The sequence below is a fragment of the Hypanus sabinus genome, unplaced genomic scaffold (assembly GCF_030144855.1).
Source record: "Hypanus sabinus isolate sHypSab1 unplaced genomic scaffold, sHypSab1.hap1 scaffold_474, whole genome shotgun sequence".
Taxonomy (NCBI): Eukaryota; Metazoa; Chordata; class Chondrichthyes; order Myliobatiformes; family Dasyatidae; genus Hypanus; species Hypanus sabinus.
The window spans coordinates 145469-170224 of record NW_026781345.1 but is presented as its reverse complement, the minus strand read 5'-3'; the positions used below and the strand labels follow the sequence as shown (position 1 = coordinate 170224).

Genomic DNA, 24756 nt, shown 5'->3' with positions numbered 1-24756 from the left:
TTCACATCCAAGAAAATGATAGAATGGAACAGCACTTGGGCGATTGTCCATGTGGCAGGTGGGATCCTCACTATAACTGTGGGATTCAGTAGCTAGGCTTTGTTAACGATGTCTTGAATGGTCTATCTCTGAAATTCGGGACCGAAAGTTTGAGAGACAAGAGCGGAGGAAAAATGGGACAGACTGATCTGAGGGCGTTCTGGAAAGTTGTAGGCAACGTAGATGAAATTGACAAGCTCAGCATGGGTGCAGGAAGCAGCATTAATTCAGTCTTCAATGGTTTGTAGTACCAATTCAGTCACCACTGTCGAGAATGAACGGGATGTTTCGGGAACACAGACGACCTCGGAAGAGTACAGCATTTGCAGATGGACCAATGCATCCGGGCAGTCAGAAGTACTGCACGGTGCAACTGTGGGGAAAAAATACTGAGACCTGTTGGGCAGAAATGGGAGGATGGGCTGGAGAATGAGGGAAGTGCATTGTGAACCTGCTATGTTATGGGCCCTTGAGAGGAGTGAATGGAAGAAGGACAACGCCGGTCCCAGAGGAACAGGAAGTCGCCACAATGTATGGGACATTAGTTGCATTCGGGGTAAGGAGGCATTGGGTGGATTGGCTGTCGGGAGACACCGCTAAGTCACCACTTCTTCACTACAAAGAGAGCGAGCGGAGATTTTACCACATTAGTTAGTTGCACCCTGAACTTGGTCTGTGTAAAGGCGTAAAGGGCCGTGTTTGTACAACAGCTCAGAAGCTGCAAAATGATGCCAAGTTCTCGCAGAGATTCGGGCGGAAGCACGAAATTGGTAAGATCGCATATCCGATCCCACGCAGAGAACACAGTGAAAGGTGCCCACAGCAGGATGAAATTGCCGGAGACGATCAGCAATAAAACGAGGGATTTCCTGCGTTTCTCCATCTCCGGGTCTCTGACACTCTGTCCGTTTCCGGGAACCCTGAGTCTCCTGCGAGTTCTGCTCGTAACCAAGACATGCCTGACGGTGAAAACATTCGTTACTAGAACCAGCAGAAATGGGAATACAGGGGTGAGGAAGTAATAGAATAAGTCAACCTCAGAAGTGAAATTCAAATAATAATCTCTCTTTTTACAAATGAATGGATTGATTGACCATGTGTATATCTCTGAGAGCCGCAAATACCAGTAAATATTCTTCAAACAGCTGATCGCAGTCACTGTCCCCAAAACAACACCCGCAGTTTTCCCGGTGCAATATTTTGTTTTCAGCTTCTGGCAACAAATGGCGACAAACCGATCAAAGGTGAACGTAACGGTGAACCAGACCGAACAGTCTGTGACGGTGTAAATCAGAGCAGCCTGGATATTACACACCTTGGGCATTGATAGGACGAAAACGAGGTATGGCGTGTACATAAGTGGAATCTTGCTCAATATCAGGTCCAGGATAAGGACCAGAATATCCGCCACTGCCATGGCAACCAGGTAGCAAGTGACAACTCTGGAGAGGCCGCACTTACCACGAGACAGGATGAATATGGTCACCGTGTTCACTGCGAACAAAATAAACAATCACAGTAAACACAGAAGACAGAGTTCTCTTAAAGCAAGTATATAATATGTACCAATGATAGAAATGAGTCTACTTGACAGAATAACATAATTGTAAATATTAGCGATCAATAAAACTAAACGGTTTTGCAAAGTAGTGGAAAATCAGTACAATCTGATCGATCGAATGTCGGCAGCGAAACAGACAGCGACAAACACAAATGAAGATGGCTGATGATTGGGAAATTCCGTCCGTGTTGGGGGAAAAGAGCTGAATGATGCATCTGCGGAATCTCTGAAAACTCATTTATTGTGAAATAAGTGACCTTGACACCTACCCGATTTAGCTGAAACGCAGATCCCCGTCCCTGATAGTTTCCCGGGGCGTCTGGATCAGCAAATGGGGTAGCAGACCAAAACCTTATTATTGCACGTCTACTGTTGTTTGGCGACGTCACCTTCAAATCACACCGCGAGTCTCACGGTTTGCATCTTGTACATTCGCCTTTACAATTGAATGTCATTCATTGAAGTATCGATGATGCGTTATTTTTTCAGCAACAATGAAGGTGATTTGTCACCGACACACGTCATGATCACCGACAGGCTGCTGTGTGCAACGATTGTCTATAAGTGAACTCATCAGCAATTTAACCATTGCATCCGCAGCATTTACTAAGGCAGCCTGACCAAGCATGCGATCAGAAGCCATTCAACCATAATTGATAGATTTCATCCCAACACTGTCTCTTGCCTTCACTCCGTAAACTTTGATATCCCTGTTAATTGCGTACCTATTAACTTTTGCTTAAAATACACCCAATCATTTGGCCTCAGCAACCATCCACGGCAATGAGATCCACAGACACATTGCCTCTGCCGATAGAAATTCCTCGGCAGCGCTGTTCCAAGTGGAATTCATCCATGTTGATTTTGCGCTGTCTGGCCCTAGACTCTCACACTGTTGGACGCATCCTCTGCACGACGGCTCCATCTGAGACTTTCAGCTGCAGGTAAGCTTCCCCAGTCTTTCTGCCCTATTCCCATAAACTCCTGCTAATCCAGGCAATAGGCTATCAAACACGCTTCAAACATTAAATATTTTATTTCCTGATCTGGATCATCACAACTGACAGCACATATTTTCTTAGACAGGGATCATCAGAACAGTAAATTACCAAAGATAATAGGGTAATGATTTGCTTAATCAACAGCTGGGATGTGCGAGAGCAGCCTTAATTATTATTAGGAAAGGAAAACGTGACAAGAAAACGTGCGATTCAATGCTGTTTCATAAGTTATCTTTGGAAAGAGACTCACCGGGAAGAGCAATGATAGCGAGGACGGGGAAGAAAATCACTTGAATGGTGATAAACACACTCATCATTCGATAATCTACCGTTAGCCAATCATCCTCTGCCAAAATATATGGAACCATCCAGAAGGTATTTTTCTCATTTCTTGTTATATTCCAAGCTGTCCCTCCCGGTGTGTGATCCATGACAGAACCAGACAGTCTGTTCTTACTCCCCCTCTTGGTGCCGCTGCGGATCTCTGTCCTTGGCAGGAGAGGCTGCTCTCGCTGAAACTGGGGAACTGACTGAAAGGGACTCCTATTAATAAGAGATAGAACCTCCGCTGACGTCAGCAGCCTACCCTGAATTGACGCAATTTATTTTCCACGAAATGACAATAACAGTTAACCCTTGTTTTACCCAGCAGCTGAGGGAGATGTGTATAGATCAGTTCTGCTATTATTACAAAAATTGGAATTACAAAAGAAAACAAATCACATGGTATTTCGGTAGCTTTAACTGTTTAAAGCAGAACAACATGTCCCTTCAATAAGAAATAAGTAGGTATTTTTTTTAGAAATCCGGTGTATGGAAAGAAGTAAATTAGTTAAAAGTCTGATATGAATCGGCTTTGGCGGGCGTAAAATGAGAAACTCAAAACGGTGGTGCTGAAACAGAGCTGCATGATCTTGGAACGTGGAACATAGAACGTAGAATAGTACAGCCCATTACAGGACTTCGGCCCACAATGTTGTGCCGACCCTCAAACCCTGCCTCCCATATAACCCCCCACCTTAAATTCCTCCATATACATGTCTAGCAGTCTCTTAAACTTCACTAGTGTTTCTGCCTTCACCACTGACTCAGGCTGTGCATTGCACGCACCAACCACTCTCAGAGTAAAAAAAAAACTTCCTCTCATATCCCCCTTGAACTTCCCTCCCGTTGCCTCAAAGTCATGTCTACTTATACTGAGCAGTAGTGCCATGGGGAAGAGGTGCTGTCTATCCATTCTATCTATTACTCTTAATAACTTGTATAACTCTATCAAATCTCCTCCCATCCTCCTTCTCTCCAAAGAGCAAAGTCTTAGCTCCCTTAATCTCTGGTTATGATCCGTGCACACTAAACCAGGTAGCATCCTGGTAAATCTACTCTGTACCCTTTCCAATGCTTCTACATCCTTCCTATAGTGAGGCGACCAGAACTGGACATGGTGCTCCAAGTGTGGTCTATCCATTGTTTTGTAGAGCTGCATCATTACATCGCGACTCATAAACTCCATCCCTTGACTTATTAAAGCTAACACCGCATAAGTTTTTTTAACTAAGCTATCTACTTGTGAGGCAACTTTCAGGGATCTGTTGACATGTACCACCGAGATCCCTCTGCTCTTCCGCACTCCCAAATACTGTGTTTATTGCCACGGCGTTTGTCCATTTAAAGTGGACCACCTCACACTTCCCAGGGTTGAACTCCATCTGCCACTTCTCAGCCCACTTCTGCATCCTATCAATGTCTCTCTGCAATCTTTGACAATCCTCTACACTATCTACAATGCCACAAACCTTTGTGTTGCCTGCAAACTTGACAGCCCACCCTTCGACGTTCACGTCCAGGTCGTTAATAAAAATCACGAAAAGGACAGGTCCCAGAGCAGATCCTTGTGGTACACCGCTGGTCACAACCCTCTAATCTGAATGTACTCCCTCCACCTGACCCTCTGCCTTCTTCAGGCAAGCCAATCCTGAATCCACCTGGCCAAACTTCCCTGGAGTCCATGTCTTCTGACTTTCCGAATAAGCCTACAAAGCGTGGAAATTTGCCAAATGCCTTAATAAAATCCATGTGGGTCACGTCCACTGCACTACCCCAATCTAAATGCCTGGTCACCTCCTCAAAGAACTATCAGTCTTGTTTGACACGATCTGCCCATCACTAAGACATGCTGACTATCCCTGATTAGACCAATATTCGCTGAATTCCCATCGTTCCTATCTCCAAGAATTTTTTCCAATCTTCTCTACCACAGACGTGAGGCTCACTGGTCTATTTTTACCAGACTATCCTCACTAACCTTTCTGAACAAGGGGAACTCCAGTCCCTCCAGTCCTCCGGTACCATTGTCGTGGACAACGAGTATATAAACATCCTAGACAAAGGCACAGCCATCTCTTCCCTCGCCTTGTGGAGCAGCCTGGGGAGTATTCCGTCAGGTCCTGGGGACTTATCCGTCCTAATGTATTTTAATAACTCCAACACATCCTCTCCTTCCATATCAACGAGCTCCAGAACATCAACCTCACTCATATTGTCCACAGCGCCATCAATTTCCCTCTCATTGCTGAACACCGATGACAAGTATTCACTGAGGACCTCGCTCGCTTCCACAGCCTCCAGGCACATCTCCCCAATTTTATGTCTAATCTGTCCTACCTTCACTCCTGTCATCCTTTTGTTCTTCACATAACTGGAGAATGCCTTGTGTTTCCCTATACCCTACTCGCCAAGGCCTTCTGATGCGCCCTGGTTGCTCTTCTCAGCACCTTCTTAAGCTCATTTCTTGCTACTCTATATTACTCAATAGACCCATCTGATCATTGCTTCTTAAACCTCATGTATGCTGCCTTCTTCCAGCTGACTGGATTTTCCACCTCACTTGCCCCAATGGTTCCTTCAGCCAGCATGCTTTATCTTCTTTACCGGAACATATGTATCCCTAACATCCTGAAAGAGATCCTTAATCATTGACCACATGCCCATAGTACATTTGCCTGCAAAAACATTATCCCAATTAACACCCGCAAGTTCCAGCCTGATAGCCTCGTAATTTGACATTCACCAATTAAATTTTTCCTGTCCTCTCTGATTCTATCCTTTTCCATGATAATGCTAAAGGCCAGGGAGCGGTGATCACTGTCCCCCCCCCCCCCCGATGCACACCCACTGAGAGATCTGCGACCAGACCCGGGTCGTTACCTAATACTAGATCTAATATGGCATTCACCCTAGTCGGCCCGTCAACAAATTGTGACAGGAATCTGTCCTGGACACACTTAATAAACTCTGTTCCATCTAAACCCTTGGAACTTATCAGGTGCCAATGAAAATTAGGGAAGTTAAAGTCACCCATGATAACAACCCTGTTATTTTTACATCTTTCCAAACTCTGCCTCTTAATCTGCTCCACGGTATCTCTGCTGCTATCAGCGGGCCGATAGAATAACCACAGCAGAGTAACTGCTCCTTTCCTGTTCCTGTCTTCCACCCATACTGACTCAAAAGAGCATCCTGCTTCATCACCCACCCTTTCTGTAGCTGTAATAGTCTCCCTGACCAATAATACCGCATCTCCTCCCCTTCCCGCCCCCCATCGCTTGTAAAGAACTGAAATCCAGGAATATTGAGAATCCATTGCTGCCCTGGTGCCAGCCAAGTCTATGTAATGGCCACTACATCATACTTCCATGTATGTATCCAAGCTCTCAGTTCATCGCCTTTGTTCCTGTTGCTTCTTGCATTGAAGGAAACACACTTTAGCCCTTCTACCTTACTACCTTTACAACTTTTATGCTGCTTCTCTTTCCTCAAAGCCTCTCCATATGTTTGATCTGGCTTTACTCCATGCACTTCTTTCACTGCTCTATCTCACGGTGTTCCACCCCCCTAGCATTATTACTTTAACCTTCCCGAAGCATGCTAGCAAACCTACCTGCAAGGATGTTGCTCCCCCTCGAGTTCAGGTGCAACCCATCAAATCTGTACAGGTCCAACCTTTCCCAGATGAGATCCCAATGATCCAAAAATCGGAAATCCTGCCCCGTGCACCAACTGCTCAGCCACGCATCCAAATGCCATCTCCTCCAATTCTTACCATCACTATCTCGTAGCATTGGCAGCAATCCTGAGAACCCTTGAGGTCCTGTTCTTCAGCATTCTGCCTAGTCCCCGAAACTCGTTCATCAGGACCTCATCCCTATCTTGCTATGTCGTTGGTACCAACATGTATCACGACTTCTGGTTGCTTTCGCTCTCGTACCAGGATGTCATGCACACGGTCAGAGACATCCCGAAATCTGGCAACCATTCGGATGTCCTTCCCACATCCACAAAATCTCCTGTCTGCTCCCCTGTCGATCGAGTCTCCAATCATAACATAACCTGCAATACCAGGGCTCAGACCTATAAAACGCCGAACATAGTGCAATGAGCACATAGATCTATGCACGCCCAATACACTGCGCCGAAGCGAAACACTAGTACAAACACAAACCTTCAAGGATTGAGACGTATTTAACCCTGACACTGAAGTGTAATTCATGGACACTGTCAATAACTTGCCTCCCGCTGGGCATCTTTCAAGATGTAACGTAGAGTTGATAAAGGGGACCTTTGAAATGCTGTGTGCCTCAATTTCCAAATGTTTTGAAGTGCAAGCAGGAGAAATAGGAACAGAAGCGTAGGCAGGTTATGGAAAGTTGTAAAAGTACCAGAGTGGTGTGTGACTATAATTTCCCCAAAATGGACTGGGATTCTTAGTGTAGAGGCTTTAAAGTTCAGAATCTGTTTGTAGTATCCTAGAAAGGTTTACCAGCACTTACAGATTATTTATGTCATTTTGTGCATATTTTCCATGTCTTCCTGACTGGCCGCCTCATTGTCCGGTTTGGAAATAACAATGCTTGTGAGTGGAATAACCATGGATTAGCTTTTGATACCGTGAGTCCATTACAGGTACAGATCTCCCTACCAAGGAGTCCATCGACCAGGACTCTCGCTCAGTGATAATTGACACTCTTGTAAAAGTTTGATCATGTACCGACTGTAAGATGCATAAACAACGTCATGCAAAGTTGTATGTCTTGTTATATAAATACGGGCTATGTATAACCTAGAAACCAGAGCTCTGGTGGCGGTGGAGACCGCTACAGACTCTCCATGACAACGTATCAATAAACTATTAAAAAGAAACTCGAAGTCGTTCTGGTGTCCTTAGCTAAAATTACCAAGACAGAATCTGGCGACGGGGATGGGATCTCCATTAAACGAGATCCGAATAAAGGCTAGCTAAGAGAGCAGAGTTAAATAGGGACAGCTCTAGCTGAAAGGGGATAGTGTCCGAATTACTACAGTCCTGTTCTAGCAGGAGCGGGGTAGTTGCCGGAGACCTCCCTGTGGGAGAGGAGTTAGTCGATAGCCTAGCGTCCGGCCAGTGACTCAGAATAGGGCAAGACGCCTGCACGGCTGAGGCTGGTGGAAGACCTCAGTCAAGCGAGGACTACAAAAAGAAAAAAAAACACGGAAGGAAAAATGTCGGAGGAGCTTTCGTCTACGCAGATTGAGTTTCAGTGGGCGCTCACTGTGAACATAATCTGTACAAAGAAACGTTCTGTCTTAACTGTAATTGAAATCTTAAACATGAAACGCCAGGCGTCGGCCGGCTAGAGTTGATCCTGCCAATAAACCGACAAGGTTCGGAAGTAACGTGAAGACTTTGATCACAATTTCAGGCAGGAAAGAACACCGCCAAAAAGATTAAGACGATAAAGCGGCCCCGACGTCCAGGGAGTTTCCACCTCCGGATGCGGGATCAGCAAATTTTCCTTTTAGTCAGCCTAGGGGTGCTGCGGAGAAAAGGTGGTGCATCCGGTGGTAATCAGGTTGTCCAAAAACATGAAAGAAGAACCCATGACCGCTGTAAGAATAGGGAATAGTTATTTGAATTGTCGGATTGATACAGGTGCCACGATGCCATCTGTAAGCCATTCCATGGACATCCTCTTGAGTGATACCATTGTTGAAACCACTGAATTTCGATGACTGAGCCAATCTTCACGACAGCCTTACTGCAGGTGAAGGGTAAGTTTTTACCAAACTCCTTCATTATATCTAAAACAGGTCCGCTTCACCTGTTGGGTCGACAGACCCTTTGTGAATTAGGGGGAAAAGTGCACTGCACGGCTAAAGGTACATATATGGAGTTTTCCTCAAATTAGGGACGGTAAAATTAAAGAAAGGTCGGGCAATGGAAAGAACAGCACTCATGTTATACTGTTACAGCTGGATAGCAATCCTCATGCTATGCAAGTCCGGATACCGTATGACACAATCTTAGGACAAGCAAAATCAGCAATATTTGATTAATTGAAGCCGAGAAAAGAAGCAGCTCCATTGTACATTGGAAACTGACGGGCACTGCAATCATGCTGTACACCATTATTTAAACGGTAAAGAAAAGCTTAAGGCAACAGCTCATGTGTCTTTTGGTCCCGAGGTATTAGGAGTCCTGAAGACTTAGTGGAGGATCGGGATGTCAGATTCCGACTAGGGCACTCTTCAAACCCTCATTTGACCGTGGCCATAAAGCCACCAGCAAAACCCAATGGTATCGGGACGATCACAAGACAATTAGTCAAACAAACTAATGCTGTTTCTACTATCGCTCTGCCCGTACTGGGTCAAAAAGCGCGAATAGATTTAACTAAAAGGAGAGACAGATTATGTTAAGGACCTAGAGCTGGAAAGCACCTGTTGAAAAACAGCAGCCACCAGCATGAAGACCCCTTACTGCTCCCTACAGCCTTAGCGCGGGAACCAGTGGAGCTATGGGCCCAATATAAAATTCATGTGGGAAAATTCCAAACAGTTCCGGAGAGTAAAGTTACTCCACAACGAATTGTTCCACTGCCCTGCATTAAACAGTACCGTATAGCTAGTGAAGCCTAAGAAGGTATCACTCCAGCAATTAAGTGATACTTATTAAGAACCATTAATAAGATAGTCATCCCTATCGCTTCGCTGGTGCCGGACAGCAACAATATTCTTACTTCCATACCTGCAGAAACTAATACCTTTATAGTAATCAATCTGTGCTCAGCATTTTCTCCAGCCCTTTGCACAAGGATAGCCCGTATTTATTTGCCTTTAATGATAAGATCCAGCAACATACGTAGACACGTCTGCCACAGGGGTATACCGAAAGCCCGCAGTTTATGCCGCAGCAGTTAAAACTGATTTGTACGAATGCCAGCTGTCAGAATATTCAACGCGCATTCTGTATGCAGTCTATATCCTGATAGCTTCTGTTACAGGGCCATATTGTCTGCCGGACTATTAAATACACCTTGAAAATTTGACGAGAATTGGGCACGAGGAGTCTTTGGAGAAATTGTGGTTTTGCAGAGAGACTGTCCAGAACCTTAGACTCCAGCTCAGTGAAGGTTCGTCTGCCCCAAAGTGGTCCCAATGATGCAGAAATCTAAATCGCTGTCCACTGCTCCAAACCCTCGTTCACGCATTGATCCTGCACCTATACTCACCTTCACGCGGCACAGACAGTAATCCAGAGATTACCACCTTTGAGGTCCTGCTTCACAACTACCTTCCTAACTCCCTGTGATCTGTTTGCAGGTTCATCCTCCCTTTTCCTACCTATGTCGTTGGTACCAATATGTACCACGACCTCTGGCTGTCTCCCTCCCATTTCACGATATCGTGGACGCGATCAGAAACATACTAGACCCCGGCAGTTGGGAGTCTGACTACCATCCCTGTTACTTTCCTGCGTCCACAGAACATAACTAAGGCTACGCCGTCGTTCTGCAAGCGCCGAACTACGTCACAGCTTGACTGTAATTGATCTGACCAGCGATGTGCAATAATTCCCTCCTGTTGTTCCAGACAGCTTGCTTGAAACTATATAAGCCATGCACTTTTATTCGCAGCAACCCGCACAATTTTTCAAAGGTTAAGTATACCTGACGTAAGATCACATGTACACATGTATTAATAATGATATTTACTATTTTATTCTTGGTATGGGATATCAAAGAATAACATATCGTTTCAGTAAAGGTGTAAGTGATGAAGGCGCGGTACTCTGACTTTTCCCGGTGGTTTCCTTCATCTGAATCCACTGAATGCAAGTTGAACCTATTCTCGTCATTGAGGTTCTTTATCTGCGAAACCACTGAACATGATTTGTGCGGTCTGACTAAATGAAAGTGTGTCTTAAGACTTGCAAGTAAATAGCACCGAATTTTATTTGACACATGAAAATAAAAAAAGGGCTTCGAAGTATAGACATATCCCAATGTGATTAATGAAAAAGAAAGGAGCGAATATCTCTCCTTAACTTCCGGGTCACTCTCGATATCAGTATGAAAATAACAACAAAACCCAAGGTTCAATGTTTCTTTTACGTTCCACTGCTGTTACGGTGACTCGTTGGTACATTCACTGTACGTCTGAACTGCATGACAGTTAAAATGAAATCATTAATGATACGAAGCACATAAAATCTGTCCACATCAGGGAGCCGTCCCCTGCTGAGCAGTGTACTGTGAGTGGCATTATTGACTGCACATTTGAGCTATTGATTCTGCAGTTTGTAATCTGCATTTCATTTGCTCCAAGGGAGCGGCCATTTGCAAATAAAGACATGAGTAATATGCTCTGATATCCAGTGACAGTGTAGCCAGTGGTGTTTGGGCATCATCACTGGCAGTGCTATTGTGCTGAGGAACATTTCTTTAAAGAGGGGTATTGTTAGGGTTTAGGATCTTTTGGTCGTACTTGTTTTCGTTGTGTCCATGTTAAGGCTGGAAAAACAATGAGATTTTCAGCATACTTATTGATGGCTCTAAATGAAGTGATATTCTCTGTGTGAGGTGCCGTGGGTCCGAATGAGCTGAGATAATAACATTGCAATATTGAGTGAACTGGTGAAGCTGAGCCATTATCCATGTTGTCGGTGGCATGTCAGAGTAAGCGCTGATAACATCAGTGTGGTCAGTGATGTGCCAGTAGACCTGTTATAGTCTTACTTGCAGTCATAGATCGCTAGTGAGGAGGGAATACCCCATTGGCCTATATATCTATCTATTTATACAGGTGCCTTGGCGATAAACTGAAAACTCTTTCCTTGAAATAGACATGGTGACAATTTATTCGGAATATATGGGATCACAACTAGAAAATAAATGCATACCAGCATGATTCTGAAAATCATGCAAGATGAAATACCGGGTTTATCAATGTTAGCACTTCGTTTTTTCCAAACTGGTTTGATCTGTTATTTTATTTCTATTTCATCTTAAATTATTCTTTGCTGGTGTTGGTTGTCCCTCATGGCCAATGATGAGGTGGGGAAGAATTTCGTAGTGAAAAAGCCGCACTGAGGCAGTTCCACTCTCGACCTCAAAAACATTGACCCACTGGCACGAATGATCGTGGAGATTGGAGACTACCTCAGCGTCAGCGAACAGCCATGACATTCTATAGCATTCTGTGCATTGTTTTACCCTACGCTCACTACTAATCGTTGCAGCACAGCATTCCTGGGCGTTACATCTTGCGGTTGATCTCATCCGCACCTTCCGGGATCTGGTATTGCATGTTAAGGTAAGGAATTTCCTCTCTCTCCAGGTTTGAATGTTCCCGGCTACTGTCACCTGGTTTAGCCCACCTGTCGAAGTGGCGTACCAGGGTGTTGCCATATTGGCATGCAAACAGTTACTTGGAACCACAAGTGAGAGCTCGGTGACAGGTGGGGAACAAAGCACGCCACAGGAAGTGGCAAACAAAATATTGCCTATAGCATTTTGAAAAAGGAAGTTAATTGGAGGTTTTATTTTGACACTGAGCATAAGTTGCCAAATTTGAGAAATTTTAATAGTCATTTTTATAACATGAACAATCAGCAACAAATAAGCATCAGTTCTTCTCTTTGAAAGAGCACAATTGTTCTCTGTTAGAGGAAGTAAGGCTTTTGTCAGGTAAAATGAAGTAAATGAAAACCTGTTCCTGAAAGTGGAATACATACGTTTCACTGAGCCGTCATTAATTCAATGCCGGTTGTAGTTGATGATATTTAGCTTTATAAATATTTATGGTATTTACTTGACAAGTACGAGATCAATATATTCACGCCGTCAATGAAAGTAATATATTCGACGCCAGATACACCACCTGAAAATTTTGCAGAGTTGGCAGAACAACACACTCTTGCAATAATTTGACCAGTCGGTCAGAAGCACGTGCATATCTCCTATTGAGAACCACACAAACCATTCTCTCACGCGTGAATTTGGCGCGGTCTACGGTACTTTCATCCAAGTGACTCGAAATGACTAGAACAAGCGAAAGAAAAAATGATCCTATCTCCCCCTTAAATAAAGTGAACCCCATTTCAACCGCCGATCTAATCCCCGGCCCTTCATGTCAGAAGCGAATGTGCTCTGCGAATGTGACAAAATAAATCTGTTTAAAGTTGATTGTCTTCGTTGATTACTCAGGATGATTGTCTATGAAGAGAAACAACACTGATCAGAAAACAACACGTCAGCAACTGAATCCAGGTGACTTGGAAATTAAATTGGCAATCCTCATGTTTTGCTTAAAAATTAATAACTTATAACATCCTTTCGGGAGACAGAGTGAGAAAAACATTTTAATTTTTGTTTGTGTGTAGCTGAATGTTCCTAATAGAACTGACGTGATAAACACCCTAATTACCTCAGTGGAATTACTCTGAGTTGTATATAATTCTGTAAAATCGATCGCCGGTCCAGATGAACATTTGGAAACCTGAACGTACACCTAGCGTACACCTGAACGCTACCTCTGATGGAATATGGGATATCCAGCGATTTACTACATCGCGGGCGTTTTCTATCCTGCAATTGTAGCGATCAGTATCCCTGGTAAGATATTGGAGCTGGTCACCATGTGTACGGTGCCGCGGTTTTGCTTTTGTTCTGCTGCACTGTTCGGACTTTTAATCAACACAGATGCAAACGTTGTCTGAAATGTGTTTGCAGAATTCACGATTCAAGAATCCGAAAGGTTCTTTTTTTACATTTTCCGTATTTTTTCAATGTGATGTGCTTTTTTTGTCAATTACATTGTTGCCGATATTAGCATACTTTCATATTTGACATTTCACATCTTTCTTAAGCGACACTGGTCGCTTTTCCAGATCGGCAGCTTTTTCAACTGACCGCCCAGACAAATATCGACACGCAGGTCAGTTCTTCCATAATCACTCAATTATAACCCATGACTTAAAATTTGTTAATTTCATTACAAATAAACCATACAACTGTTTCACCTTTAATGATGGAAATGGCGTTGTTCATGGATCGATGGACCACTCACCGGTGGCTGAGTCGAGGAAAGCAGATACCCAGTTCTAAACTGTCGGAAAGTCGCCAGTTCATTATGGTCCTCCAGCAGGAGTGTACTATTGGGGCCGGCACAAATTGAATTTCACCTTTTCTCTTTTAAAACCATACCCTGCATAGCATTTGAAGAACGGTCAGCATTCAGACATTTGTAGCGAACGATAATTCTGTTTTTTTTTCTTCCAAATTTCCTGTAGTTAATTTAACGGCGATCGTGATCCTATCGCGTGGAAAATGCGGACTCTCCAAATGCATCACCCGTTATCTGGTTGGAATGGCAACAGCGGATCTGATGGTGGTTATATTTTTCGCATTAGTGGAACAGACCAACAATATTTATATATATTCTAGATCCCTGCTCATCACTCCTGTATGCGCTCTGACAGTTGTACTTAGGTTTGTAGCTTCGGACTGTTCTGTTTGGTTTACAGTCAGTTTTACCTTCGATCGCTTCATCGCAATATGTTGTCGAAAGCTGCGGGAGCGACACTGCACGGAGAGAACAGCAACGGTGGTTATAGTGAGTTGCGGGAGAAGTGTCCCGTATTACTTTGCTTTTGAACCTTACATCATAATTGACAACGTGCCGTGGCGTTGCGCCGTCAGACATGAATACGCTACTTTACCCGTGTGGAAAGGACTCGAATTGTTGGACAGCATTTTATCACCGTTGTTACCAATCGGCTTAATTCTAGTGTTCAATGGGTTAACAGTAAGACATATCATTGCGGCAAATAGAGTCCGCAGAGGACTTCGGAACAGCAGTGATAATCAGAAAGATACCGAGGTGGAAAACCGTCGAAAATCGACGATTTTGTTGTTTGCAATATCAGCTAATTTCATATTATTTTGGATGCCCTATTTAGTTCATTCCCTGAAATGGCAAGTGGAAAATTTCTTTTACCAGGACAGATATTTTAGTTCTCCGGTATATATACTACAGCAATTTGGGTCAATGTTGCAAATACTGAGTATGTGCACCAATACTTGTATCTATACACTGACACAGAGGAATTTCAGACAAGAGCTGAAGGATGGAATGAAGTATGTTTTCACGTTAAATGGACGTCTGCGTAGATAACGCCCACTCCAATTGCAATTCAGAGCAATTTTTGAATAAAACAGTTTTAAAAATCATTAAGTTTGTCAAATATGTCATAATTTCAAATAACTATGTGCCTGGCGATCCTTTAATCGCAAAATCCACGGACGATTGCACACTTCATGAGGTTCAAGTAGGAAAAGGGGCAAATGGTCAATGAGCTGCTGTAATTGTTAGATTGGGTGAATACATTCCAAACTATCTCAAAGACTTGACAATCACAAGGGGAAGAATTGCATCTGTACCTTTTAGTGCCATATTGACACGGTATTATTCAGTATTTCAAAGTCTTCAGCAACATCTTTTGAGGCTCCCCAAATGAACCAGACTCCCAAAATGCCAATTTCAAATTCCCAATTCAAGTGCACACGAATTTGCCTTACTGTCAATTACTGTCAACAGTGGGTTCATCGCACACGGTATAGATACACTCATATCTGGATCCCTCTCGCCTTGATTTCACATGGCCAGTGTGGAATCCATTTCTCCCTCTGTAATCACTACCAAGGCAAAGAAACAAGAACAATCACAATCTAAATACGCAGGGATGGGAAAACAAAAATCTAAGCTTGGACATTTCTTCCTGCAGAACCGTCGCAGTTAACTGCCATATACAGTTAATTACCAGAGTGAATATCCTTACTAAGTATTCTAAAGAACAAAGGGAAAACATTTGTGTGTTGTTGCGGACCCTATATACTATGACTTTATACAATTTCGGAAAGAGAAGCAGCCTCTTGAATGCACATCAGTAGCTGCACGTTTACTGCATGCACGGAAACAGGCATTTGCAGACAATGAGAACCTATTGTGAAAAAGAGGATTAATTTGATCATTTTGTCAATACAGGCCTCACAAGCACATGACTGCCTTCCGCTCGTTCACGCACGAATTACCTCTCTTTCTCTTTCAAGGGATCTCATAAATGTCAAGTACTGGGGAAATATTGTATATTCACAATGCATCCACACTGTAAACTCTCGGAGAACACGCCATTCGTTTAAGTATTGAATAGTTCACAAATAATCTATAATAAAAATCATACAACTACAAGGTTCACAAATTAGTAACTGTATGTTAACTGCTAACTGCATATATAAAATGGCTGTTCTGTAGATTTATAATGAAATTGCTTCTTTGTGGGTAACTGTTTAGTTGCAATGTTTGGGTTATAATTATTGATAACGGAGCAACTAACCAATGGCAGCAATGTTGTTCTATCTGTATGTGTGGGCACCTGGAGTGAGTGCGCGGGCTTTTTCGGAAGCAGACCCGGGAATGGACGGACGTGCTGGACGCGCTCTGGTCGAGCACCGAGGTTGGTCCCAAGCGGCGGGTCGAGGAGGTCGGAGAAGATCGAAGAGTGGACCGAATGCTACGCTAATTGAGCTCCAACGGTTGTGCTCGAAAAAATTGAACTCTCATAAGCTTGGCAACTTTTCTTTTCTTTTCATACTGTATCGCTATTAAATACCTAGTTGTAGTAAGATTTATAAAGTACTCTGTAAACGTACATGGAGTACGGTCTGATAATATGTGCGCGAATTTGGATCAATCTGCATTTCACAGCATCCACGCAAACGGCGCAGGCGTCGGGTGCAGGAATGCAGGGCTGTGGCTAACTTCGGAGATTTTATCATTTATCCTAGTGGAGTTCTTGTTTCGTTGGGTTATACTGTAAAGATACTCTGATATTAAATGGATCTTTGAAACTTTGAACAATTTCTCCTGCCCCGTTAAGTGGAAGCTCCGGAGCTGAATCCCACCTATACTTTTACTTCTCAAGCCGATCCGTATTTCTTTCCTTACATAAGCAATGCAAAATGCGACCTATTCGGATGTTCTGCTGATTGCTCTGACACTGCTGTACCCAAAGCAGCAAGAAATTACAGATAGCTATTGCTATACTTCACGAAATTCAGCCTCACTTCGACTTACATAAGGGTTTAGCATTTTTTAATATTTACTGGAGTATTACTACTACTACTACTACTACTACTACTACTACTACTACTACTACTACTACTACTACTACTACTATACTACTACTACTACTATTACTACTACTACTACTACTACTATACTACTACTACTACTACTACTAATACTACTACTACTACTACTACTACTACTACTACGACGACGACGACGTCGACTCAGGCCTAGGGCGCCGGGATCTGGCACGGTAAAGGACTCTCTAACTTCATTGCACTCAATTTGCACTTTTGTCAGTAGCCGCTGTGCTTCCTCCGCCTGGTCAGAGAGCAGGATTATGTCATCTACAAAACCGGGATCTCTGAGCGTAACTGCTCTGACCCTTTTGGTTTGTCCGGGTTTTAAGGTAAAACCAAGCTTGTCATGATCTTTGGTAGCTTGACGTAGAACGTAATCAAGGACGGTTATAAAGATGTAGGGTGCCAGAGTGTCTGGTTGCAGCACACCAGCTAGGTGCTCGAACACTGCTGTTTCTCTGTCTGGTGATACAACTTTCGCCATGGTCTCGGTATAGCTGGACTCTGTTGCTCTCAGTAGACGGTTTGGCACTCCGTAAGCGTTCAGGATCTTCAACATTTAAATGCATTTAATAATTCTCCACAGAATTACTCTCTGTTTATCACTATACGGTGCAAACAACTTTACGATCTTCTTTTTCTTCCTTCTCCCATACATCTATTCCTGCATTCTGGTTCCCCTCCTCCCTTGTATCTAGTTTACATGCACTGGAGTCTCTCTAGGGAAACTAACTGCAAGAATATTTGTCCCACTCCAGTTCAGATGTTAATAGTACCGCCGGAACATGTCCCACCTTCCCTGGAAAACAGGCCAATTATCTGTAAATCTGAAGCCCTCCCACCTGCACCATGTATTCAGCCACGTGTTTTCTGCGCTATCTTATTATTTCCAAACCCGTCTGCACGTGACACTGGTAACAATCCTGAGATTGCTATCCTGTCCTTTAACCTGGCGCCTAACTCCCTAAAGTCACCTTTCAGGACCTCGTCACTCTTCCTACCCACGTCATTGGTCTCTATATGGACCATGACATCCGACTGCTCACACGGCCTCTTGAGAATACCGAGAACTCGATCCGAGATATCGCGAACACTGGCACCAGGGAGGCAACTGACCATCAGAGATCCTCGATCTCTTCCACAAAACCTCTTATCTGTCCCTCTAACTATCGAATTCCGTATCGCTACTGCTTTCCTCTTTTCCCTGCATCCCTTCTAAGCTGAGGTTCCAGTGTCGGTGCCAGCGACGCAACAACAGCAACTAGTCGCCGATAGGTCGTCCCCGCCCACAGTATCCAAAACGGTATACTTATTATTACTGGGAACGGCCACAGGGATTCTCTGCTCATTCTGTCTAAACCCCTTCCCTTTCCTCACAGTCATCCAGCTACCGATCTCCTGATTCTTAGGGGTGATTATCTCCATCTAACTCTTGTTTATTTCTGCCCCTGCCTCCCAAATTATCTGGTTCCTCTAGCTCCAGCTCAATCTCGGGACGTGTGGGCTGACTCCCACGGTGACTGAATGGGTTGGGACTGGTTTTCTGGAAATGCAGATAACACTCACAGATTGCTGTTCTGCTATTCTGACCCTGGTTCTGGGAAGAAGCTCTCATTGGATTTCTGGTCAGTCTTGTAGGAACAGTAACTTCGATGTTGAGAGTCCTGGATTATGGTACATTGGAAACAGGTGTTTAGATCCCCCATACAACAAGTACAAATCACAGGAACTCGCAGTTCTTCTGACAGCAGTTCCTATTGCCCAACGTCACGGGAGTTCGCAACTTCTACTCGTCTAGCACTCTGACAGAAATCAGCCATTTTAAAAATACCACCTTATACAAGGCAAAAGACAGGGGCTCTATTACATTATCCTCTTCCTGTGATCATTCCGAACAAACATTGCCTTACATTTCTGATAAGATAAGAAATAATATTCGATTAGATTTCGTCTTGTATGACCTTGTTCTTTCTTGGAGGAGAGGATGATGTGGGTGATGTTTGAGATTCAAAAAGTCGTGAAGGTCAGAGATAGATCGATTACTGTTAACGTTATCATTTGATTCTGAAGGGTAAATAATTATGCGCAAGATACAGGTAAAATGTGAAAGCAAGGCCAGGAGACACAGAGCAATTTGTGGAATCGGATCCCAAGCGGTGTGGGTGGGGGGGGGGAGGGTCTCTAGAGGAAACCTGGAAAGCACTTCCACAGAGTGCTGTATGTAAGGTCGGATTAGTTCGGAGATTTGAAGATATTAGCTAAAGGTACACAATTCCAGAAGAGGTAGCTCTGCTGGATCTGTAGAAACAAAAGTTTGGACAAAATTGAAGCTTTGTGTACAGTCTGGTCCATTACACCAACCGGACATACAGACACACCGATATTAATAATAGGTCTCCCATCCGCTACGCAAGCGCAATTCTACTTTCAATATATGCCATAGACTCATAATAATCCCAACTCCATATCCCTATATAACTGCGGGATATCAAATACCTTATACCTTTATTATCAAATACCTGCACACAGCTCTCTGAAGAATATTCAAATCTACGCTCACATCTCTCCTTTCCGGGAAAAAAATCTAAGGTCAGAGGATGATTTCGAAACCGACGTGATGCACGTATCACGGGGATTAACGACAACAGTCATTGCGCATTTATAGAATTAGTATTACATGAAGGAGACTTGGCTTCACACTGTACCTCTTTATGATCCTACACCTGATCATGCTTCTTTCTCCGCAGATGTTATACTTTATTCTGCATTCCGTTATTGCTTTTAACTTTTACGACGACAAATAACTGATCATTATTGCATCGTATGAAAATCTTTTTTTTTTTTCAGTGCATCTCTGTACATGTGCCAAAAACAACGGATCTGAATACAACAGCGTAATTAATAATCAAATGTGTGCTTGAACATTGCGTGCCGGTTTTCTATTTCGGACTGAATAAATCTTGAAGTATTAATCTAACATAATCAGCATCGTCCAAACTGTCACTGCGTATAATGCATTAAAGTATCACCTTGAGGTAGTTTAACATTGTCGTGCAAAATTTACTCCGAATAAAAAAAAATGAGTTAAAGGAGTGGACGTCGTCGTTAGATTTCGATGGACAACCGAAGAGAGGGTGTGTCTACTGTAATTCAATTAAGCTGCGAAATGAGACAGTTCTGAGTTAATGCCCAAGAATGTTGATGTATTCGAGTTCAATCGAATCAATATTCATCAGACAAAATGGTGTTGAATTAAAGTGTTTATTCAAGTGACTGTAATTAATGAAGATAGTCAGTGGTATAAGCGTCTCTCTGGAGACAGAACCTCTGTATAAATCAGAACCTTTTGGAATGCATCAGCTCAGATTCCCTGCCGGAGCTGTGAGTTCACGACCAACAGAAGTCTCGGATGCCCTCTGCAATGGCGTATCCAATCATCTGGCGGATACGAGATGTTTATTATCCTTTTGTTTCAACCTTTGGAATTCTCGGTAAGTCACCGTGTGTGTTGCCGCTGGTGGGCATTGGATTCAATTCCAATGGTATTATTGCTTCTATGGCTGGTTTCCACGACCACATCTCTAATCCTAGTATCCGCATGGGCAGGCAGGGTTATTCTGAGATCTGGATTTAAAAAAAAAAAAATACCCTATCACCTCAGGAATTCTGTGATGTTTTGTCAAACCGCGCCGTGTCGGTTGGAATCTGTCACTGTTCTGTTGTAAAGTCAGTGAAGTGGCAATTGCTGAAATAGGAAACAAGCATGGGAATGCTGGAAGCCCTAAGCCCCAAGCAACTTGGATGGAGATAGCATGCAGTCAACACTCGTTTAGGGGCTTTTCTGCGAATAGATCTGAACGGAGACACTTTAAGTGTTGTTTCCCAATATATTGTTTTATCTGAATGTTTGTTTCAGCATTTCCTGTTTTTCTTCCGTCCTCCGCTGACATGAAGCACAATGTAAGGTGATGATTGTCTAACGGATGAATAGCGATATCAGCGTCCGTATTTATACATTTCATCCGTAGGAGACGTGGAAGGCGCCAGTAGGAAATTTTCCATCCAGTCTTGTACCTGAGAAGGTAGTTAACCAGGTTGAATTTTCTTCTGCCACTTCAGATTTACATTATGAGGAAGTAATACATATTCAGACTATATTAAGTTAATTTCATTGTGTAAACAGCTTCTCTGTCTCCGTCAGCTTTGCGTCCTCTCTTGACCCATCCCGCAGTAAATGCGACAATAACGTGGAAATATCACATGATCCTGTCAATTCGCTGCATTGGCTTATGTTCAGTATCTTCTCAACTTAGTGTTCCCTCTCTCTCTTCCAGCGAACTTGGTACCGATTGTTATCCTGTCCCGGAGAAAGTGCGGTCTTTCCAAATGTGTCACTCTCTACATGATGGGAATGGCAGCGGCCGATCTCCTGGTCGTTATTTCCGATCCGCTGCTGACATGGACAGCTTGGCTTTATTTTCCCCCATCATTACTGGACATCACTCCTGTGTGCAGCCTCATTGGATGGTTGGTTTATGCGAGCACTGCAACTTCTGTCTGGCTGACTGTCGCTTTCACCGTCGATCGGTTTGTGGCTATATGCAGTGAGAAGCTAAAAATAAACTATTGCACCGAGCGAACGGCGGCTGTGATTATCGGGACAGTCAGTGTGCTGGCGTGTTTGGAGTGTATCCCCTGGGGCTGTGTATACGAGCCATTTGTAATAATTGACGGTGTTCCCTGGCATTGCGTTTATATGCCGAGCTTCCAAAACTCTTCAGCTTGGGCGGCATTTGAGATAGTTCACCGTATGTTAACCCCTTGTGTCCCGTTCTTTCTGATTTTACTGTTCAATATTCTGACCTGACTGTCAGGCGGATTCTCGCGGCCAGTCGAGTCCGTAGAGGTCTCCGGGGATAAAAGAGAGGAGAGAATGAGAAGGACCGGGAGATGGAGAACCGACGCAAATCCATCGTTTTGCTCTTCAGCATAACCGGTAGCTTCATATTCTTGTGGGTAACACAGGTTGTATTTTATATCTATCAACGGATTTCAATGAGTGCTTTTTATTATCCTGTAACGGATCCCCGTTATACAACAGAAGAGGCATCGGCAATGTTGCAGCAATTCAGTTCCTGCACCAATACATGCATTTACGCCCTGACGCAGAGCAAATTCCGAGAGGAACTGAAGAAAGTGGTGAAATACCCAATACATATAGTGGGACTGTGGAAGTAAATGCTGCAAGGTGTTAGAATTCGCCTGTCTCCATGCTCCTGATGCTGCACCCCCTGCCCCACTTGTGGGAAAAATGAAAACAAAGTGCTGAACAGAGATACAAAACGAAGACGAGTTAGCCTGCAGATGCTCGGAATACAAAACCACACACATAAAGTTATAGTGCTGTTGCAGGCTGCCAGCCGGAAATGTCGACTGTTTAACCTTTTCCATTGTCTCTACTTGGCCTGCAATGTTCCTCCGACATTTTACATGTGTTGCCTCAGAGTTGCAAAACAGCTCTTTCTGGCTGATCTCTCCGTGATCTATGACCTCAGCGTTCTGTTCTCACCTCATCTGCGGCATTGAATCCCGGGGCAAATCTGCTTTCCCCACTTGCGCTTCTTACAGAATTGCCTGACCTTCGAGTATATTGTCGTCTGTATCAAGCCCTCGTGCTCCAGTCATAACCCGACTGTCTCTTCGCCCTTTATCTCTTTTTCATTTTTTTCCTATTTGTCACTTCTGCTCTCTCCTACCTGGGACTATCTTCTAAAAGGGTTTTAACTGTTTTACAAATGACTGCACGGTACCATTCCGAGAAAAGCTCACGAATGCGGGAAAATATCTACCGGTTTTGAAAGTAATTAAGGTTTGCCAATAAATGTTGCAGAGTATTACAATTCAGCTGCCTTCATGCTTCTATTCTGGACCTCTACTTGTGGGTAACTTTAAACTATATCAGGAACAGAGTTAAAAAAAAAAAACAACATGAGAAAATCTGCAGATTCTGGACATAAACGACGCCCACAAAGTCAAAGTCGTGATAAAGAGTGCAGACCTGGAACGTTGACTGTTCACTTCTAGTCGCTGCCCGGTCTGCTGAGTTCCTGCCTCATTTTCTGTTTTACATTAGAGCTACAAATTAGCTCTTTACAGCTGATTCCGACATCATCACTCACCTCATTATACCAGAGAAATTCCCTTTGCACCTTAACACCCGCCGCAATTAAGTTGTAGCTTGAGCAGACCCTATTCCCCAGCTTCCCAGTTTCGACAATTCTCCCTGATATTGTGGGAAAAAATCGTCTGTACCAGCCACTCCAGCTCGCGTCACAAGCTGCCCTTTCTTTGACTCTATATTCTTTTCCTCTTTCTCCACCCGTAAGTTCTCCTTCTTCCTGAAACCATGATATCAACCGGAACATAATTTCTCTGAATTATAAATCTATGCTTCATTAACCCTACTCCTACCCGTGGCCGTAAGACAGAGGAAGAGAGAGAGCGTGCTGGACAGAGAACGAGATTGAGATAGAAAGAGAGAGAGAGAGAGAGAGAGAGAGAGAGAGAGAGAGAGAGAGAGAGAGAGAGAGAGAGAGAGAGAGAGAGAGAGAGAGAGAGAGAGAGAGAGAGAGAGAGAGAGAGAGAGAGAGAGAGAGAGAGAGAGAGAGAGAGAGAGAGCGAGAGAGAGAGAGAGAGAGAGAGAGAGAGAGAGAGAGAGAGAGAGAGAGAGAGAGAGAGAGAGAGAGATTGCGACTCTATTCTTGCAGTCTATGTTACAAAACATTAATGCCTTCGAGTATGATAACTTGGTTTAATCCTGCTCTGTAGTAACGTAATATTCGACGGTGCAAACACAGAGCTGACCCTAGATACATAACAAGCGAAAAATGGGTCAGACTTTCAGGCTGATTGCTAAAAGAAGAACCGGACGCGTGATTATTCACGGAACAATGATGCAGGGAATTCTGAAATCACAGAAGGGTCACTCTACATAAACACGCAGGGTAATATTATTATTTGTGCAGTCGTGGCGGCTCGCCCACATGGCAAGCCAACCGGTTCCAGCAGTCCAGGGAGAGTGCGAAGCCAGCGGCAACAGAGAATGCTCTGAATGCGGAGCAGACCGCGGCCCGGAAGCCGACGTCAATTCCGCCCCGGAAAGAGCGGGGGATGCTGGAAGCGGGCATTTCAGCGCGCACTGATTGAAACAGTAAACAGATCAACCAGACCTTGCTCGACTCAGTGTGTTGCTTTCACTCGTTGAGTTTGAGAACGAATACACAATCTTTTATAAGAAATAAGCTGGAGGTTTCTCGGTCGATATGACCTGATCGTCAGAGGTTGGTCCATGAGCACAATTTATTTCATTGAGAGCGGGTAACATCTAAAGATAAAGTATAAATACGCAGAGAACGGTGTACAAAGCAGGACGAAACTGGCAGAAATTGGCAAAAATGTTAAGACACGTGGCAGTGTGGAGGATCAGCGGGGTCTTGTGCTCCGTGTCCATAGGACTCAAAGCTGCTACGTAAGTTTACTCCGTGGTTATTACGGTGTATTGGGCTTCATTAACCGTGGGATTGAGTTTAAGAGCCGAGAGGTAATTTTGCAACTACTTCGGACCCTGGTCGGA

At 43.8% G+C, this 24756-nt stretch overlaps 1 protein-coding gene across 1 annotated transcript; it reads right to left on the bottom strand.

Moving 5' to 3' along the window:
* Positions 1-640: 640 nt before the first annotated feature.
* On the bottom strand, positions 641-24310 carry LOC132389108 (probable G-protein coupled receptor 139). Its single transcript, XM_059961541.1, has 3 exons — positions 24180-24310; positions 2852-3144; positions 641-1533 (listed from the first exon to the last, which is right to left on the bottom strand). The coding sequence occupies exons 1-3, from the start codon at positions 24308-24310 to the stop codon at positions 641-643; spliced, it is 1317 nt and encodes a 438-aa protein (XP_059817524.1).
* Positions 24311-24756: the final 446 nt, after the last annotated feature.

Coding starts and splice junctions, on each gene's coding strand:
- LOC132389108 (XM_059961541.1), bottom strand. CDS start 24,310: ATGCCCGCTTCCAGCATCCCCCGCTCTTTCCGGGGCGGAATTGACGTC. Junction 3,145..24,179: donor TCCCTGGACTGCTGGAACCG/GTTGGCTTGCCA, acceptor TCTTATTAATAG/GAGTCCCTTTCAGTCAGTTC. Junction 1,534..2,851: donor CGCTATCATTGCTCTTCCCG/GTGAGTCTCTTT, acceptor TTTTGTTCGCAG/TGAACACGGTGACCATATTC.